The sequence below is a fragment of the Phyllobates terribilis genome, unplaced genomic scaffold (genome assembly GCF_046119375.1).
Source record: "Phyllobates terribilis strain yellow unplaced genomic scaffold, ASM4611937v1 Scaffold_9__5_contigs__length_417890890, whole genome shotgun sequence".
In the NCBI taxonomy this organism is placed as follows: domain Eukaryota; kingdom Metazoa; phylum Chordata; class Amphibia; order Anura; family Dendrobatidae; genus Phyllobates; species Phyllobates terribilis.
In genome coordinates, this window is record NW_027362769.1 from 95,851,088 (window position 1) to 95,868,262 (window position 17,175).

General features: G+C 46.0%; 1 protein-coding gene across 1 annotated transcript in view; it reads right to left on the minus strand.

The window, feature by feature from the left end:
• The window catches only part of ITGA4 (integrin subunit alpha 4), a 229,014-nt gene that overhangs the window by 181,354 nt on the left and 30,485 nt on the right, over positions 1–17,175 (minus strand). Inside the window, exon 3 of the mRNA XM_073646796.1 lies at positions 2,677–2,783. Coding sequence (XP_073502897.1) covers positions 2,677–2,783 — 107 coding nt within the window. The remainder of the gene's footprint in view (positions 1–2,676; positions 2,784–17,175) is intronic.

Here is a 17,175-nt window from a genome sequence, read left to right on the forward strand (position 1 = left end):
GGGGACTAGGAACTGACATTACAGGACTCTTTACCTCGTTGAGCCTGCACCTCAGTCTCCTGTCTATAGGAACAGCTAACTGCATAGCTTCCTGCAGAGTCTCAGGTGCAGGGAATGCAATTAGCAAATCCTTAACCCTTTCACTCAGACCAGCAAGAAATAAACATCTCAGCGCAGGATGATTTCACTTAACTTCTGAAGCCCATATCCTGAAGTGTGTGCAATAATTTTCAACATCATCTAACCCCTAATTCAAATGTCTAAGTTCTGATTCAGCAGATGAGATTTGATCAGGATCGTCATATAATAGCCCCATAGCAGAAAAAAATTCTTCAACAGACCTTAAACACGGATCATTAGGCTGGAGAGAAAAGGCCCACCCCTGTGGTTCATTGCGCAAAAGTGACATAATAAAACCAATGCGCTGTGATTCATTCCCAGAGGATCTTCATCTCAAACGAAAATATAACAAACAAGCATTTTTTAAGGAAAAAAAATCTTGCTGTTTACCAGAAAAAACATCAGGCACTCCTACCTTGGGTTCGACAAAATGTGCTCCAGAACAGCTACTCACCTGTTGCTGAAGCTCGGCCACCTCCAGAGACAATCCCTGCAGGCGTTGAGCCAAATCCTGGACGGAAACCATACTGATCCCCGAATTTCTTTCCTTTTAGTTTTTTTGAGCTGATCTGCAACATGAACTAAGGAAAGATAGGGGAAAACTGTCCCTACAGTAAGGCTAAGCTGAATCCCTACGATGCAGCGGGCTGCCTGTTCCTAGTGAACAGACCCGCCTTAGTCCTCGGCTAGTCTGAATGAAGACCTATAGAAATAAGGGAGGGGTCCCTAAAAGAACTAAGGACTGGGACAAAAATGGGACACCTCCTAAACAGAAGTTGTTGCAGAACACAAAAAGACAAACTGACAAAATGTACTAGAGGTCCCGGAGGACCAAGCGAACTTGACAGAGAAAGGCACCGAAGCACCAGGCGAGAGAAACAGTCAAACACTGAAGTCCAGCACAGCCAGAAGCGCGGAGCTGGAATATAAAGGCAGATGGTCACGTGACCGCAAAACACAAGATGGGAAAAACAAACAGGAGGGTTCTAACAGCCGCAGCACAGTCCACTATCCTTACACATACATTGTAACATCTGTACTGCAATGTGCATTAATAATAACACTGAGAGGAGATCTCAGGGAGTGGATCTTGTCGACTGTGCTGCTCAGACATCTTCATTATAGCTACGGTTTAAAAGTCTTCACTTGGGAATCAGAATCTTCCCAGGTATTTGTTGACTTGCTTTTGTGGCGTCCCTGCGGGTTCAGTCGCCACAGAGGTACTGCATCTCACCCAGAGGTGTGGTATCCCACTCTCAGGTAAGAATGGAGTACTGGCCGGAACCCACACACTTGCATCCATTACACTCCACTTCAGAAGGAAGGGCGAGATTGCTCCTAAGGGAGAGCACAGTCCCTGGTCCCTAGCTGGAGGGTGGAACCATGTAGTGGGTGTACATGGAGGAAGTAGGAGAGGGGAGCACTTCAGTAGGAGTAGAAAATGGGGAACCATCTAGAGAGAGAAGGAGTCCAGTCGGAGAAGACAGTTTGAGAGGAGAAGGAGTGGGAGCTCTGTAGGGGCTCTGCTCAGAGGGGAGGGCCTAGATTGAGAGGCCCAGGAGGACAGGCTGGAAGAGGACAGGAGCAGAGGGAAGGCTCCAAGAGGAACAGAGGGGATCCCAGGGGCACGGGAAGTGCGGACGCCACCCGTGCGCCAGAATCTACCAGGACGTGAAGGGATCAGGCCGCAGAGGGGACCGGCCCCTAACTAGTGGAGGACTACAAGGCTCAGCTAGATAACCGGAGGCAACTGTACTTTCAAGGTGCAGCTGCCCAAAATCACAATTGTATCGCCCGAAAAAGTGGCCGCATAGGATTCAGGGGACTGCACGTCACCCGACAAGATCCGAGGCTACTGGCTTGGGACACTGATTGTGAGGCGCAGGGCAGGAGGGTGAGAGCTAGCACAGGAAGACGACCGAGGAAGGCACATAGAATGGGGTCCCGTTTAAGTACTCCTGAAACACCTGAGAGATTGCTGAACCCCTGCCTTGGTGAACGCAGGACGACGTGGGAGGTTACACACTGGCGCTGGTAACCTGGAGTCTTGAACAAATGTGAGTAAAACCTTGAAGGCAGCACCCCACTGTGTCCTGGAATTATTGCTGCGCCATCACCACCCCTGCACTACACAGCACCAGCAACATCTACCTCATAACATCACTATTTCCTGCCCTGGAGCTTAGCTCTGCCTGTGTAGAGCTGTACCAACTCTGCTGCGTCACCATCAGCTCCAGAAGATCTGCACCGCAGCGGCGGCCCCATATAGCCGCATACCACAGGTGGTGTCACGAACATTAAACCATAAAAACTATAATCCCCTTTTATTGACCGCCCTGGGTCACGGACCGGGTCACTGCCACTGTGACATTCCCCTGCACCGACCAGCCCGGCACCAAGTACCCCACGGCCCAGGTGGCGCGTCACTTTCGTATTATTGAATTTGTGCTATGATTTTTACAAAATCACTGCAATGTGTAAATACATTGTTACAAGCAAAATATGTAGTTGAGAAAAACATCAAATATTACCAATAGAATTAACACTTGTACTAACCAAGAGCTTTCCATCTTTAGTTGGTTGTCTTGAGAGGCTGACCCCCAACCATTGGTTATCCTGTTCTACTATACAAGTCCTTCCACATTTTATACCATTTTTTTCACCTAAAAGAAAAATAAAGAGAAAAAATATTAATTAGAACTAATGTGTCCATTGGTTTGTTGCCTTGTTGGGTTGCACACAACTATATGAGATATCTTGGGCATATGTATTATTTTTCTATCATCTTTCCACAACTATTCTTAATATCATCTGTAAAATACCAGTCAAGCAAACAGCTTTTTGCATATAATGCTGTCTCATCAGCAGTATTCTAGCTGTTATTTGTATTATCCCACATCAGTAACATTCATACATTTTGAACCCTGCATTATCGGTAGCTGCGTCATGTGGTCTCCAGTCTGACTACCAGTCCAGCACATGCTGTCATGTGTAGACAGGCCAGTCTCTGCCTTCTGGTGAACTACTGGATTACATAATCACCTATCAAATTTCTCTTTGGAGCTCTCAGACCCCTTCCAACCAAGTTTTACAGAAGGATGCAGCACTCATGAATTGCTAAAATTTTTGGGTGATCAAAACCATCAAAAATTTTGTTGCAATTAGTCAAAAGGGTTGCAAAAAATGTATTGAGAAAAAAAGATGCAAACTAACTGCCAAGTATTTGAGACATGAAGCAAGCAAGAGCACATTATATTCCAGTACTGTCATATTCCAGAACTGTAACCTTCCTGGAGGTCCAGAAGTACAAGGTGTTCAGTGCTCAGAGACACGGCCAAGGTAAGGAGGCTGAAACTTGACCACCACTGAACAAGACACAGAAGTAGAAACGTCAATATTGGGCCAAGAAATATCAGAAGACAGATTTTAAAAATGTTTTATGGACTGATGAGATGAGAGTGACTATTGATGGATCAGATGGATGGGCCTGGGGCTGGATGAGAATCGGGCACAAACCTCCACTTCTACTCAGACGCCAGCAAGACGGAGGTGGTTTACTACTATGGGCTAGTATTATTAAAGATGAGCTAGTTGGACCGTTTTAGGTTGAAGATCGGTTCAAAATCCACTCCCAAAGTTACTGCCAGTTTTTAGAAGACACTTTCTTCAAGCAGTGGTACAGGAAAAAGTCTGCTTCTTTAAGAAAACCATGATTTTAAGCAGGACAATGTTCCATCTTAGAACTTGTGCGTCTTTCTTAAGCGGGAGATTTACGGTGAAGGAAAACAGTTACCTCTCTGAACAATGTCTGGGGCTGTGGTTGGTGCTGCCCAAAAAGTTGATCGTCAACAGATTAAGAAACTGAAGATTCCATGGATGGACGCCTTATGGCCGTTCTTGAAAAGAAGGGGGGACCATATTGGTCATGAATATTTTTTTTGAGATGTTAGAAATTTTTTTTTGTGCATTTCTAGTTGTATGGTCATTATTCTCACTTTAACAGGTAAAGGTACAATTTTCATTTAGTTGCCCAATAATTCTGAACAAATAGATATTCTCCTTAGACAAAGCTTCAATTTTACTTTCTTAAATATTCAGGTTTCAGGTTTATTAACCTTTGAACAGAGCTGTAGTTGTTTGATAATAAAAATGAATAATTAAAAATACAAATTGCCTACTAATTCTGCACATAGTATAAATGCATCACATAATACACTGACACGTTTCACTATGCTTCAAGGGACAGCAGTTAATAGTCATTGATCTATCCTTGGCTGACCTTACATAGGAGTAAGAGCTATTTAATAAAATCCCACGTCCTGTGTTAAACCAGGGTCCTTATGGGAAATGTAGTCTGGGTTCGGGGAACCATATTAGAGGGAAGAAGGAATCATGATATAAAGCTAAAACAACTAGAATAATATGCTAGAAACAGCACATCAATTAAAACAAGTACAGGGCCGCCATCAGGGCATTACTGCCCTTACTGTTTTATGGGGCCGGGTCAACAGCAGTAAAGAGAAGGGGCCTGGGCCTGGTCCGATGTCCCCTTGCTCTTGTGCTTCTGCTCACTGGGCCCTGGGATATCGTGTGCCGCCGCTGTGTGCCTGCGTGCCACAGCCGTCTCCTCCGTGCAGGGAGCCTTGGAGCTGTATGGCTGTCAAAACTGAACGGCTATGCAGCTCCAGGGGAGTCCCTCCTCCCCTTCAGTGACGTGCTGGAGGTGGCCGTACACGATGACGTCATTGCGTACTCGCTGGCATCCAGCGCAAGGATGCTGCCAGGTCAGAAGTGGAGCTACAGGGATCATATAAGAGGTAAGTATGAAAACTTTATTTTTTTTATAGAATTAAATGGTCTTGGAGGACAGTACATGATGAACTGGGAGTGGGGGGCAGCTAATCATGAACTGGGAGTGGGGGGGGCTAATGATGAACTGGGAGTGGGGGGGCTAATGATGAACTGGGAGTGGGGGAGCTAATGATGAATGGGGAGTAGGGGGAAGCTAATGATGATCTGAGAGTGGGGGGAGCTAATGATGAACTGGGAGTGGGGGGGGCTAATGATGAACTGGTGATCCAGATATACAGAGCTCTTGTGTATAATGTCACTGGTGATCCCTGTATTACCTGTACACTGACACTACATACAGAGCTCCTGTGTATAATCTCACTGATGATACCTGTATTAAATAGTGGTCTATCTTGACTAGTGATCCAGTATTAGGTAAGTATGTTCCAGCAACTCTATCGATTACTTACAGGAGAGCCGAAAATTTGAAAGATATGCTCGTAAAGAGTCAATATAAGGGTGTAACTGTACACAATGTCTTTGGCACAAAGGGCCCCAAATGGGGCTTTTATCCGTGTGGCCAGTGTTTGGCCTGTCCAAACATGGAAAGATCCCTCACCTTTGACTCTGGTCATGGTACCAGGACATTCAGGATAACACAACACATTACGTGTGACACTGAGGGGGTCGTATATTACGCTTCCTGCCCTTGTGGACTCATTTACATCGGACTGACTTCTAGAAAACTTAGAGTCAGAATAAGGCTGTGTGCCCACGATGCGTTTTTTAAGCGTTTCTGCAGCGGCAAAAACGCTGCAGAAACGCTTAAAAAACGCATGGTAGAAGGCCTGCCATGTTCCCCAATGATAATCCGCATGTGCTGTGCACATGCTGTGGAAATTTCCGCTGCGGATTTTCATTGCGGAAAAATACGCAGCAAGTCCATTAATTTTGCGGACACGCAGCGTTATTGCCGCCATTGACTTGCATTGAAACGCATATTATCCGTGTCAGCACATTTGCACACACGGATAATGTGCGTTTCTATGTGCGGACTCTGCTCCGGACTCAGGTACCATAGAACCTGTGAAAAAAAATAAAAAAATAAATATTATATTTACCTTCTGACGGCCCCCGGTCCCCTTGTCTTCACTTGCCGGCAGATCGCAGTGGACTGAAGGACCTGCGCTGACGTCATTTAGTCATGTGATGGCAGGTCCTTCAGTGTAATGTACAGCGAGCTTCCGGCAAGCCAGGACGGAGTGAAGCAAGACTCCCGGGGCCATCAGAAGGTAAGTATAGATTCATTTTTTATTTTTTAACATTCTTTCGGTCACACTATATAAATCCATGCCGGTAGTGTGACCAAGTTGTCAAGCACTTTCCAAGTGATGCTAAAATCTCTTGGAAAGCGTTTGACACCCGCATGCGGAAATGCAAGTGAAGAACGCTTCACATCCGCATGTCCCTGGCAGGAAAAACGCATGTACAATCCGCATGTACAATCCGCATGTACAATCCGCATGTACAATTTTTCTGCCAGGGAGATGCAGAAACGCTCAGGAAAAAATCCGGAGCATTTCTGCATCGTGGGCACATAGCCTTAGGGAGCACATACTGGACATTGGGAAAGCCAAAGAAATTGGTGATGTAACAACACTTAAACCAATCCCCAACCACTTTAAGCTTAAACATGACTGTAATGCTGGATTATTGAAGGTTAAGGGAATAGACCGGGTCCTGTTGAACAATAGAGGGGGCAATTTGAGAAAGTTGTTAGCCCAGATTGAGGCACGATGGATATGGAAGGTAGATACTGTGAGCCCCAAAGGTTTAAATGAAATTTTGAGTTTTGCACCGTTCTTATGACTTGGGAGCAAGTCATTTTGATAAGCTTCCTTTCTTTAAAAAAAATTTTTTTTATTGTTTTCAGGTTTTTAATAGTTGTTTATTAACTGTTGGCCCCATCTATCTACCATATGGCTTCACTTTGAAGATTGGCATACACTGAAAGTCAACTCCGGGATCCTATTCACAATAAATGCTCTTTTTGTATAAGTATATGCTATATACTTCCTCCTTTGATTGGTGCAAGTTATATTTTTTATATATGTTATTTAATTAGACTCTGCGACCGTACTCTCGGTCCACCATTCTGTTTGGCCGACAGTCCGCTTGCATAATTCTTCATAATATACACTTTTTGTTTTATTTTCACTCATGTTCATTTTTTCCCTGAATTATTTCAGTCTACATAATCTTTTTTCACTGTTTTCACATTTTTCACTGTTTGATTTATAGGATGTCTAACCTCATCTTTATCATTCACATATAAATTTAGTAATGTGTATATACATGCATATGTACTGTATTTGTATATTTTTGAGTATGTATGGGTATGTATGTGGTAAGTAGAGATGAGCGTTGTTCTACTCGAACTGTTCGCCAATCTCAAATTCGAGCTGTTTTGGGCGGTGTTCGAGCCGGTCGGCGAACACGAACAATTTGAGAAAAATTCGGCTGTTCGAGGTTATGTTCGATAACTGTTCGTGCACCAAAATCATAACTGGATTTTTTCTCAGTAATGATGAAAATTAATGTTAATACGCAGTTTGAGTGTACAGCGGGGTGGGGGGAGGGGCAGGGGATGGATCTCTGCAGGAACAATGAAGATCTCCATTTTTTTTTCTCTTTCCCGCATTTGCAGTGGGGAGGTGCAATCTGTCAGCCTATCAGCAGCGCACACACGGAGCGAAGTGCTTTTTTTCACACAAGCAAGGGCATGTGTCATTGGCAGTGTATGTCACATGTCCTTGCCCTATAAGACCAAGCCATTTTCCCCGTCGCCACCATTTTCTCACTGCTGCAGCTGCGTGTTAGACGGCACCGCTGTTGCTGTGTGCGCTATACCTTGTTAATTTCAAGCCAATTTTCGCACAAATATACAGATAGCTTGGGAGTAGGGAATAGTTGTGATTGCAGTCCTTTTAAGGACTAGGTTACAGCATTTCCTACGACTTTTATCAGGCAGGTCTGTGCTCTTAAATAGATAGATTGTGGGAGTAAAGACTAATTGTAATTGGAGTCCTTTTCAGGACTAGGTTACATCAGTTCCTATCAGTTTTTGCCAGGCAGGTCTGTGCCAGTGCTGTGCAAGTTTTTTTCACAGCATTTGGCTGAATCTAGCAAAGCTAATCCTTTTTGGCCTATTGCAGAGTGTGTTAGTCAGTGGAGTAGCCTATCTGTGTTGCAAGATATACCACCTGTGTATAGAATACCAATTTTTTTACTGCACCTAGTGAAGTAAAATCTTTTGGGCATAGCATCATTCTATTAGTCCATCTATACTGACCTCCATCAGGTTGCAAACTGAATATAATTTTTTTCTGCATCTAGCTCTGAAAAAATATTTGGGCTTCTAGCAGTGTGTGGGACTTGGTCTATTAGTCCATCTATACTGACCTCCATCAGGTTGCAAATTAAAAATAATTTTTTTCTTCATTTAGCTCTGAAAAAATATTTGGGCTTCTAGCAGTGTGTGGGACTTGTTCTATTAGTCCTTCTATACTGACCTCCAGCAGGTTGCAAATTGAATATAATTTTTTTCTGCATCTAGCTCTGAAAAAATATTTGGGCTTCTAGCGGTGTGTGGGACTTGGTCTATTAGTCCATCTATACTGACCTCCATCAGGTTGCAAATTAAAAATATTTTTTTTCTGCATCTAGCTCTGAAAAAATATTTGGGCTTCTAGCAGTGTGTGGGACTTGGTCTATTAGTCCATCTATACTGACCTCCATCAGGTTGCAAATTAAAAATAATTTTTTTCTTCATTTATCTCTGAAAAAATATTTGGGCTTCTAGCAGCGTGTGGGACTTGTTCTATTAGTCCATCTATACTGACCTCCATCAGGTTGCAAATTAAAAATAATTTTTTTCTGCATCTAGCTCTGAAAAAATATTTGGGCTTCTAGCAGTGTGTGGGACTTGGTCTATTAGTCCATCTATACTGACCTCCATCAGGTTGCAAATTAAAAATAATTTTTTTCTGCATCTAACCCAGCCAATAGTTTTGGCCTAATACCACAGTTTGGCCACTCAGCTCTGATCGGTTACCATCCATTGTTTTTTTGTGCAAACAACTCCAGAGTTGTGAATTAGTTAACCACCAAAATGAGTGGAAAAAGGCCTGCTGCTGGTGGAAAGGGGAATAGGCGTGTTGGGAAGGGGAAAAAAGGTTGTGTCCGTGGGGTAGGTGCAGAAGAAAGACCATCTTCCAGCCAAACTAAAATGTCTACTTCTTTTAGCGGACAATGTGATAAGATCCCTTTCTTACGGCCACGCCAATCGCTACAAATTCCAGATGAGGCACAAAAACAGCAGGTGCTTCAACGGATATCAAGTGCTCCTTTAAGTGGGCTCTCCTCCACATCAACTTCAACATCACAAATACTCCAGTCCTCAAAGGTGTCACCCAAATCGCACTTGCTTCCTCACAGCTCCCAAATCTCCAGCTGCCCGTCTGAGTATGAGGTAGAACAGATGGTTGAGTCTGCAGAGCTGTTTACTCATACTATAGCCTGGGAATCAGAGGTCGACTCCAGCGCTTCTGTGAATCCAGACGAGGAAATGATCTGCACTGATGCCCAGAATCTTTATGAGTCGGATCCAGGACCAGACGCAGAAGGTTCTGACCATAATGTAGACCCTCATTCCCAAACTGTAACTCCTGTTGGTGGAGACAATGAGGAAGACGATGATAAGACTCAAATACCTGATTGGAGCGACAACTTTAGTTTTTTGTCAGGGCAGGAACAGGTTGGCTCTGAGGACGACGGGTGTGATAACGCACAGGGTGATGATGATGAGGTCGGAGATCCCACTTACTGTCAACCCACAGTCAGCCAAGAGATGAGGTCAGCAGAGGAGGTGGAGGAAGATGCTAGTGACGACGAGGTCAGGTTGCGCCTTCCTGGACATAGACGTAGTACTGGAAGCACGTCAACAACTGCATCCTCAAACACAACTCTGCCTCTCACCACAAGTCGTGGTGGCTCTTCAGGTCGCATGGGTGCTAAGCCTTGCATAGCCTGGGCATTTTTTCAGATCGATAAAGATGACCCAACTCGTGTTATCTGTAACATTTGTCAGCAAAAGCTAAGTAGAGGCCAAAAAATACATAGTTTGAGTACTTCATGCATGAACCGGCACATGGACATGAAGCATAAGTTGCAGTGGGAAGCTCAGTGTGCTACAATGCGGTCTAGCCGGCCGGGCCAACCACCGTCTGCCATATCTTGTGCATCCGCGGCCTCTTCATCCTCTGTGACTGGGGGGACAGCAGTCACACCTGTTTTGGGGCGCAGACCTGCCACCTCTTTACCCGCAACAGCCAGCGTGATTGGCAGGTCATCATTTTCTTTGGAGGTGGTAACACCAGCTGGTCTTGAGCGCTGTCCGACATCGATAGCACCACCTTTGGATCAAGGCAACCTAACATGTCCGCCTGCATCTTCCTCACAGACCGGCAGTTTGCCGGGGACACCCTTATCAACCCCGTCTAAGCACAATAGCCAGCCCTCGGTCCCTCAGATGTGGACAAGTAAAAGACCATTTCCTCCTAGCCATGAGAAAGCTAAGAGGTTGAATTTCACCATCTGCAAGCTCTTGGCTACAGAAATGCTGCCTTTCCGCCTGGTGGACACAGAGGATTTTCGAGACCTTATGTCCGTCGCAGTGCCCCAGTACCAGATGCCCAGTCGGCACTACTTCTCAAAGAAAGGTGTGCCTGCGCTCCACCAGCATGTCGCACACAACATCACCGCTTCTTTGAGAAACTCTGTGTGTGACAGGGTGCATTTCACCACAGACACTTGGACGAGTAGGCATGGACAGGGGCGTTACATGTCGCTGACTGGGCACTGGGTAACTATGGTGACAGCAGGACAAGGGGCTGCTGTCCAAGTCTTGCCGTCCCCACGAGTTGTGCGTCAATCCTCTTTATGTCATTTTTCCTCCACTGCTTCTGCCTCCTCAACCTCCTCTCGGTCTTCCACCTGCACCCAAAGCCTGTCTGGTCATGCCACAAGCTTTCTAACTGCGCAGAAGGGATCCTGCACACCTCCTTACTATGCTGGCAGTAGGGCTCAACGTCATCAGGCGGTTTTTACATTGAAATGTCTGGGAAATGTGAGTCACACAGCTGAGGAGTTGTGGTCAGCTCTGGAGAACCAATTTCATGAATGGTTGTCTCCACTGGACCTGAAACCAGGGAAGGCCGTGTGCGACAATGCTGCAAACCTGGGTGCGGCCCTTCGCCGGGGCAATGTCACACACGTGCCTTGCATGGCTCACGTGTTGAACCTGGTTGTCCAGCAATTTTTAGCCCACTATCCCAGACTAGATGGCCTTCTGCAGAGGGCACGGTCGCTGTGTGCTCACTTCCGCCGTTCGCATCCCGCAGCTCAGCGACTTACATCTCTACAGAAGTCGTTGGGCCTGCCACTTCACCGGCTAAAATGCGATGTGCCTACCCGGTGGAATTCAACTCTGCACATGTTGCATCGACTGTGGCAGCACCGACAAGCCCTGGTGCAATACGTTCTGACGTATAGCCTGGGCCAACGAGATTCAGAGGTGGGGCAAATCACGCTGGAGGAGTGGTCTCAGATCAGGGACCTATGCACCCTTCTGCACAGTTTTGAAATGGCGACGAAGATGTTTAGTGCTGACGATGCCATTATCAGCATGACTATTCCGGTGATTTACATGCTGGAGCACATGTTAAACAGAATTCGGAGTCAGGTGGTGGCACAAGAGGAGGTGGAGGAAGTAGAGGAGGAGGAGTTGTATGCGGAAGGGCTAACATCTGCAAGGTCCAGACGGTCGGCAGCACCAGGGCGGCAGGCATGTGAGGGTGGGGGAGATGATTTTACCAGGGCGCATGGTAGCAGCCAAACTAGTGAGGAAGGTGCAGGAGCCCAGGAAGAAGTGGAGGACGAACTGATGGAAGACTCATCAGATGAGGGAGACCTTGATCACATTTCTGTTGTGCGAGGTTGGGGGGAGAGGACAGAGGAAGGAAGCATGATTGTTACCTCGCCACCAACACAACAGGGACTTGGTGCTCCTGGATGCACAACACACATGAGTGCCTTCTTGCTGCACTACCTGCAACATGACCCTCGAATTGTGAGAATTAGAAATAATCCTGACTACTGGGTTGCCACACTGTTAGATCCCCGGTACAAAAGTAAATTTGCAGAAATTATTCCTGCCATAGAAAGGGATGCACGCATGCAGGAGTATCAGCAGAGACTGTTGCAGAATCTTACATGTGCTTTTCCACAAAATACCAGTGGTGCACGTAGTGAATCTCACAGTTCCATCTTGCCAACCGTGGTCTGTATGGAATTGTTCAATAAAGGGCCCAAAATTAAGATAACATAGATGGGAGAGGTCTCTATGAATAGGAATTCCTAAGTATTTGATACCCTGTGAGGGCCAGGCAAAGGGAAAGTTGGACTGGATGGAATCCTATATGGATTTAGGGAGGGAGACATCGAGGGCCTCAGACTTCGCTGCATTGATTTTAAAATTTTACCATGTAACAAAGTGATCTATTTCAGCCATAACAGCAGGGATGGATATATGTGATTGAGTGATATATACTAGGACATCATCAGCAAATAGAGAGCACTTGTATTCGGTGCCTCCCACCTCAATCCACCTAATATTGGGGTTATGGCGAATTGATGAGAGCAGGTGCTCCGTCACTAGGATGTATAAGAGAGGGGACAGAGGACATCCCTGCCTTGTCCCATTGGTGATTGTGAAAGGTGATGAAAATGTTCTGACGCGCCCCCTGGGCCTTGGGACACCCGGAGCCGGACCCTTTTTGGTGGGTGCTGGTGGTTGTAGTCTTCGTGGCGGCGATCCGGTTCCGTGGCTCAGGGCGGTCAAACCAGTGGCGGAACTATTTATGTGGTTTTGATGTTTAAATGTCCGACTACGCCACCCGTGGATTGCGGTCAGAGTGAACCGCCGCTACAGGGCAGACCGCTAAGGCTGGTGTTGTGGGTGCAGCAGAGCGTAGCATAACTCCCCACGGGAGGAGTATAGCCTCAGGGCAGTGTATGCGGAGGATGGGGGTGATGGTGCAGGGCAGCAGCAGTAACGACACGGAGTCAGTGATGCAGTTCAGGGCCTTTACTCACAGTTCTTATTATCCAGACCACGTCTGCAGGTAACGGCTGCCCACGTCGTACTGTGCTCACCAGGTGAGGGGCTCAGACAACTCCCAGATAACTTTGGAGCGCTTCACAGGACCCCCTTTGTGTGTCCTTTGTCTGGCCTTTCTTACCAACACTTCTGTCCGGCTGCCTCGGGCCTCCTCTTGGTAAACTTGGCGCCAGTTTCCCTGACCCTATGTGGTGCCTTCCTAGCGGGTGGAGCAAGGGACTGCGCCACATAAAATGTCAGAGCCTCCGGTTTCTAGCTGAGGGTCGTTTCCTGCCTCCACTAGTTCGGGGACCGGTCTCCCCCTTTGGCCTGACCCCTCCACGCAGGTGGATTCGGGCGTGCGGTGGCGACTCGCCCGTCCGCACCCCTGGGATCCCTTCATTCCTCGTTCCTGGAGCCTTCTCCGCTCCTCTTCCTTCCTTCTCCCTCTTGCAGGCCTGGGCCTCTGTTACTAGGCCCGCCTCCGGAGCAGAGCTCATGCAGAGCCCCTGCTCCCTGCCACTTCTGCTCAGACTTCTCTGCACTGAACTAAGATGGTGCCCACCTTTTATACTCCCTTCTCAATGCACCCAGGAACTGCTTCCTCCCTGCTCCTGCACTGCAGGGTTCCCCTTCCTCAGTGTTCCCTCCCCCCACTCCAGCCAGGGACAGGGACTGTCGTGCCCATCTCAGGGGCATATTGGTCGCCCTGCCCCACGGCAATGTGGTGTAATGCATGCAGGTGTCGGGTCCTGATCCACACTCCATCCTTATCTGAGAGTGAGATATCACACCTCTGGGTGAGGTGCAATACGTCTGTAGCAACCGAGCCCTCGGTGCTACAGTTCCATTTATCTTCAGCCTAGGTGACGTATTGTGATACAGGGCCGTGATTTTGGCTATAAAAGGGTCCCCTAGACCCCTACCCCAAGCTTTTTAAGAGAATCATATATGGCGTGCCAGGAGACTCTATGGAATGCTTTCTCAGCATCCAACGAGAGTATCTACTTACAAATTTTTAACTGCATCTAGCCCAGGAAATACTTTGTGCCTAGTAGCAGTGTCTGCTAGTCAGCGGATTATCCCGGCTGTTAAGCAAGCTACACCACCTGTAGTTTGGACACTTAATTTTTTCAAAGGAAATGCTTCGGGACCACGGGATACTTAGTGAAGAGCATCAGGAGGCACCCCAAGGCATAGGGGCTGGGACTGGCACTAGGATGCCTTGCGGTGGACAGCCGAGCTCGATCCTTATAAAAGCTTTTTAACTGCAGCAGCTTTAGTGGACGCTACTGGAGCTGGAATTACGCGGCTGCTGGCATGAGACTTGCCCTCCAATAGATCCTTGTAAATGGATTTAAAGTGTATTCATTCAAATTAGAGGGACAATTTAAATTAAAAAGCTTAGAGCTGCCTCCACCACAGGGGGGCTCTCTCGACCCACCAGCGGACAGGCACCAGTATTGGGAGAGGGGGGCTGGCCGTCAGGGTTCACCGCGGCTCTGGCACAAACCCGGCGACACGGAGGTGGCACGGGCAGGAGCGGACTGGCCGTCTCGGCTTCTCACTTTTTGGATTTTAGAAGGGCATGACATGCCTATATCTGTGTCTCCCCCTCCTTTTACTCCTCCACCTCTTTTCTTTTCGCATGACTATATGTACTTGTCACTTTTCCATGTGTTAGTTGTGTCTTCTGAGCAGTTTGTCAGCTTTTGGACACCTTTGAAGGTGTTTTCTATGTGTTTCTATGTGTTTTTGTTTGCCTGCCATTGGTTTTAACGGTGTTCGAAGGTGTTCGACGAACAGTTCGACGAACAGTTCGGCGAACACACGGGTGTTCGACGAACCGAACCGAACTCGAACACTACGGGGGTGGCTCAACACTAGTGGTAAGTATGAGTATGTGTGTTTATGTAAGCGTATATGTACACATATAAGTGCCACTGTTTTCAACATGTTTTATCAACACTTTTTCCAATACACTTTTTATATATGCACTTTATTATTATATATATATGCATTAATCATGTTCATAATTTTCGTTAGATCTATTTATTTATTAAATTGTGCAATAATGTTTTGGGGCATTTAATTATTTATCTATTTATATCTCTTTGTCTAATAATTATTTATAACATAGTGGGACTCTAAATTAAATATGGCTTAGTGCAATTACTAAGTTGCCTCTCTTCTTTGGCAACTTCTCTTCTTTCTTATCAAGCAATATAATAATGTAATATAATGAAATGAGAGGAAACAGGACAGAGAAGCTCCATCTATGAATCTAGGGGTAGTTATGGAAAATGACTCTAAGATCAGAGAGAGAAAGTTCGGGTACAGTTCTGGTACCCGAACCAAACTTTGGAATAAAGTTCGGCTGGGGTACCAGAACCCTAACTTCCATGGATCCGCTCATCACTAGAAACAACCGGAACCCATCCTTATCTTAATTTAGGCAACTACATTCTTAAAGAGTAATTATTATTTTTATTTCACAAATCAATAGTACAGATGAAAATAAGATTTTTTTTAATATATCTGATCAGAGAAATTTGTTTCTTTCTCTGACAGAATTGATCAGTCATTCTCAAAATTGTCAATTCAAGGGTAAAATCTGTACTCGGTGAACATAAACTTTCCAATTACAGAGATAGAAGATGGCAAGTGCTAATGATGACAGTCTATGTAGAAGGGAAAGGGAAGGACGAAAGAGGAACTAGAAGCAGAGCTTGTCCCTCCTCTGGGCATCAGGATGGAGGACACTGACAGTATTAGGCCCAGGATGGGGGACATTGTTACAGGATGGGGTCAGAATGTGGGACATTATTACAGGATGGGGACATTATTACAGGATGTGGGACATTATTACAGGATGGAGGCCAGGATGTGTGACATTATTACAGGATGGGGACATTATTACAGGATGCGGGACATTATTACAGGATGGAGGCCAGGATGTGGGACATTATTTCAGGATGGGGACATTATTACAGGATGGGGGACATTATTACAGAATGTGGGACATTATTACAGGATGGGGGGCATTGTTACAGGATGGGGGTCAGAATGTGGGACATTATTACAGGATGGGGACATTATTGCAGGATGTGGGACATTATTACAGGATGGAGGCCAGGATGTGGGACATTATTACAGGATGGGGACATTATTACAGGATGCGGGACATTATTACAGGATGTGGTCCAGGATGTGGGACATTATTACAGGATGGGGACATTATTACAGGATGGGGGACATTATTACAGGATGGGGGCCAGAATGTGGGACATTATTACAGGATGGGGGACATTATTAAAAAAGGGGTCAGAATAGGGAACTTTATTAAAGAAAGGGCCCAGTATAAGGAACATTGTTAAGGAGAGGGGCCAGGATTGGGGACATTATTACAGGATTGGAGCCAGGATAGGTGACTTAATTAAAGAAAGGGGCCAGGATCAGGGACATTATTATAGGATAGAGGTCAGTACAGGGTATATTATTACAGGATGGGAGGAGCAATTGGTCATTATAACAGGATGGGGGACATTAATACAGGATGAGGGACAGGATGGGTGACATTATTAAAGTAAGGGGACAGGGTGGGGGATAATATTACAGAATGGGGGTCAGGACGGGTATATTAATACCGGATGGGGGACAATATTACAGGATGGGGGTCAGGACAGGGTATATTAATACAAGATGCGGGACTAGACATGGAACATTATAACAGGATGGGTGACAGGATGGAACACATTATTACAGGAGCTTGTATATCTGACCAACGTGATGGAGAAGGCCCAGGTCCAAATTTTGCACTGAGGCTCATAGGAATCCATTTACGCCACTGGTAGAACCCCATGGAATAAGTTTAATCTCCTTGTATTTTAGGAAATGTTATTCTCCCATATGGTTGGTTTCTGCTCTTGTGCTATCTGGCACATGTTTCCAGCACAGGCGGGAAAAATCGACACCAGAAAACTTTAATGCTGCAACCTCATGCAGTCATATTTATTGAAAATGTAATTTAAGCCACATGTTTCACT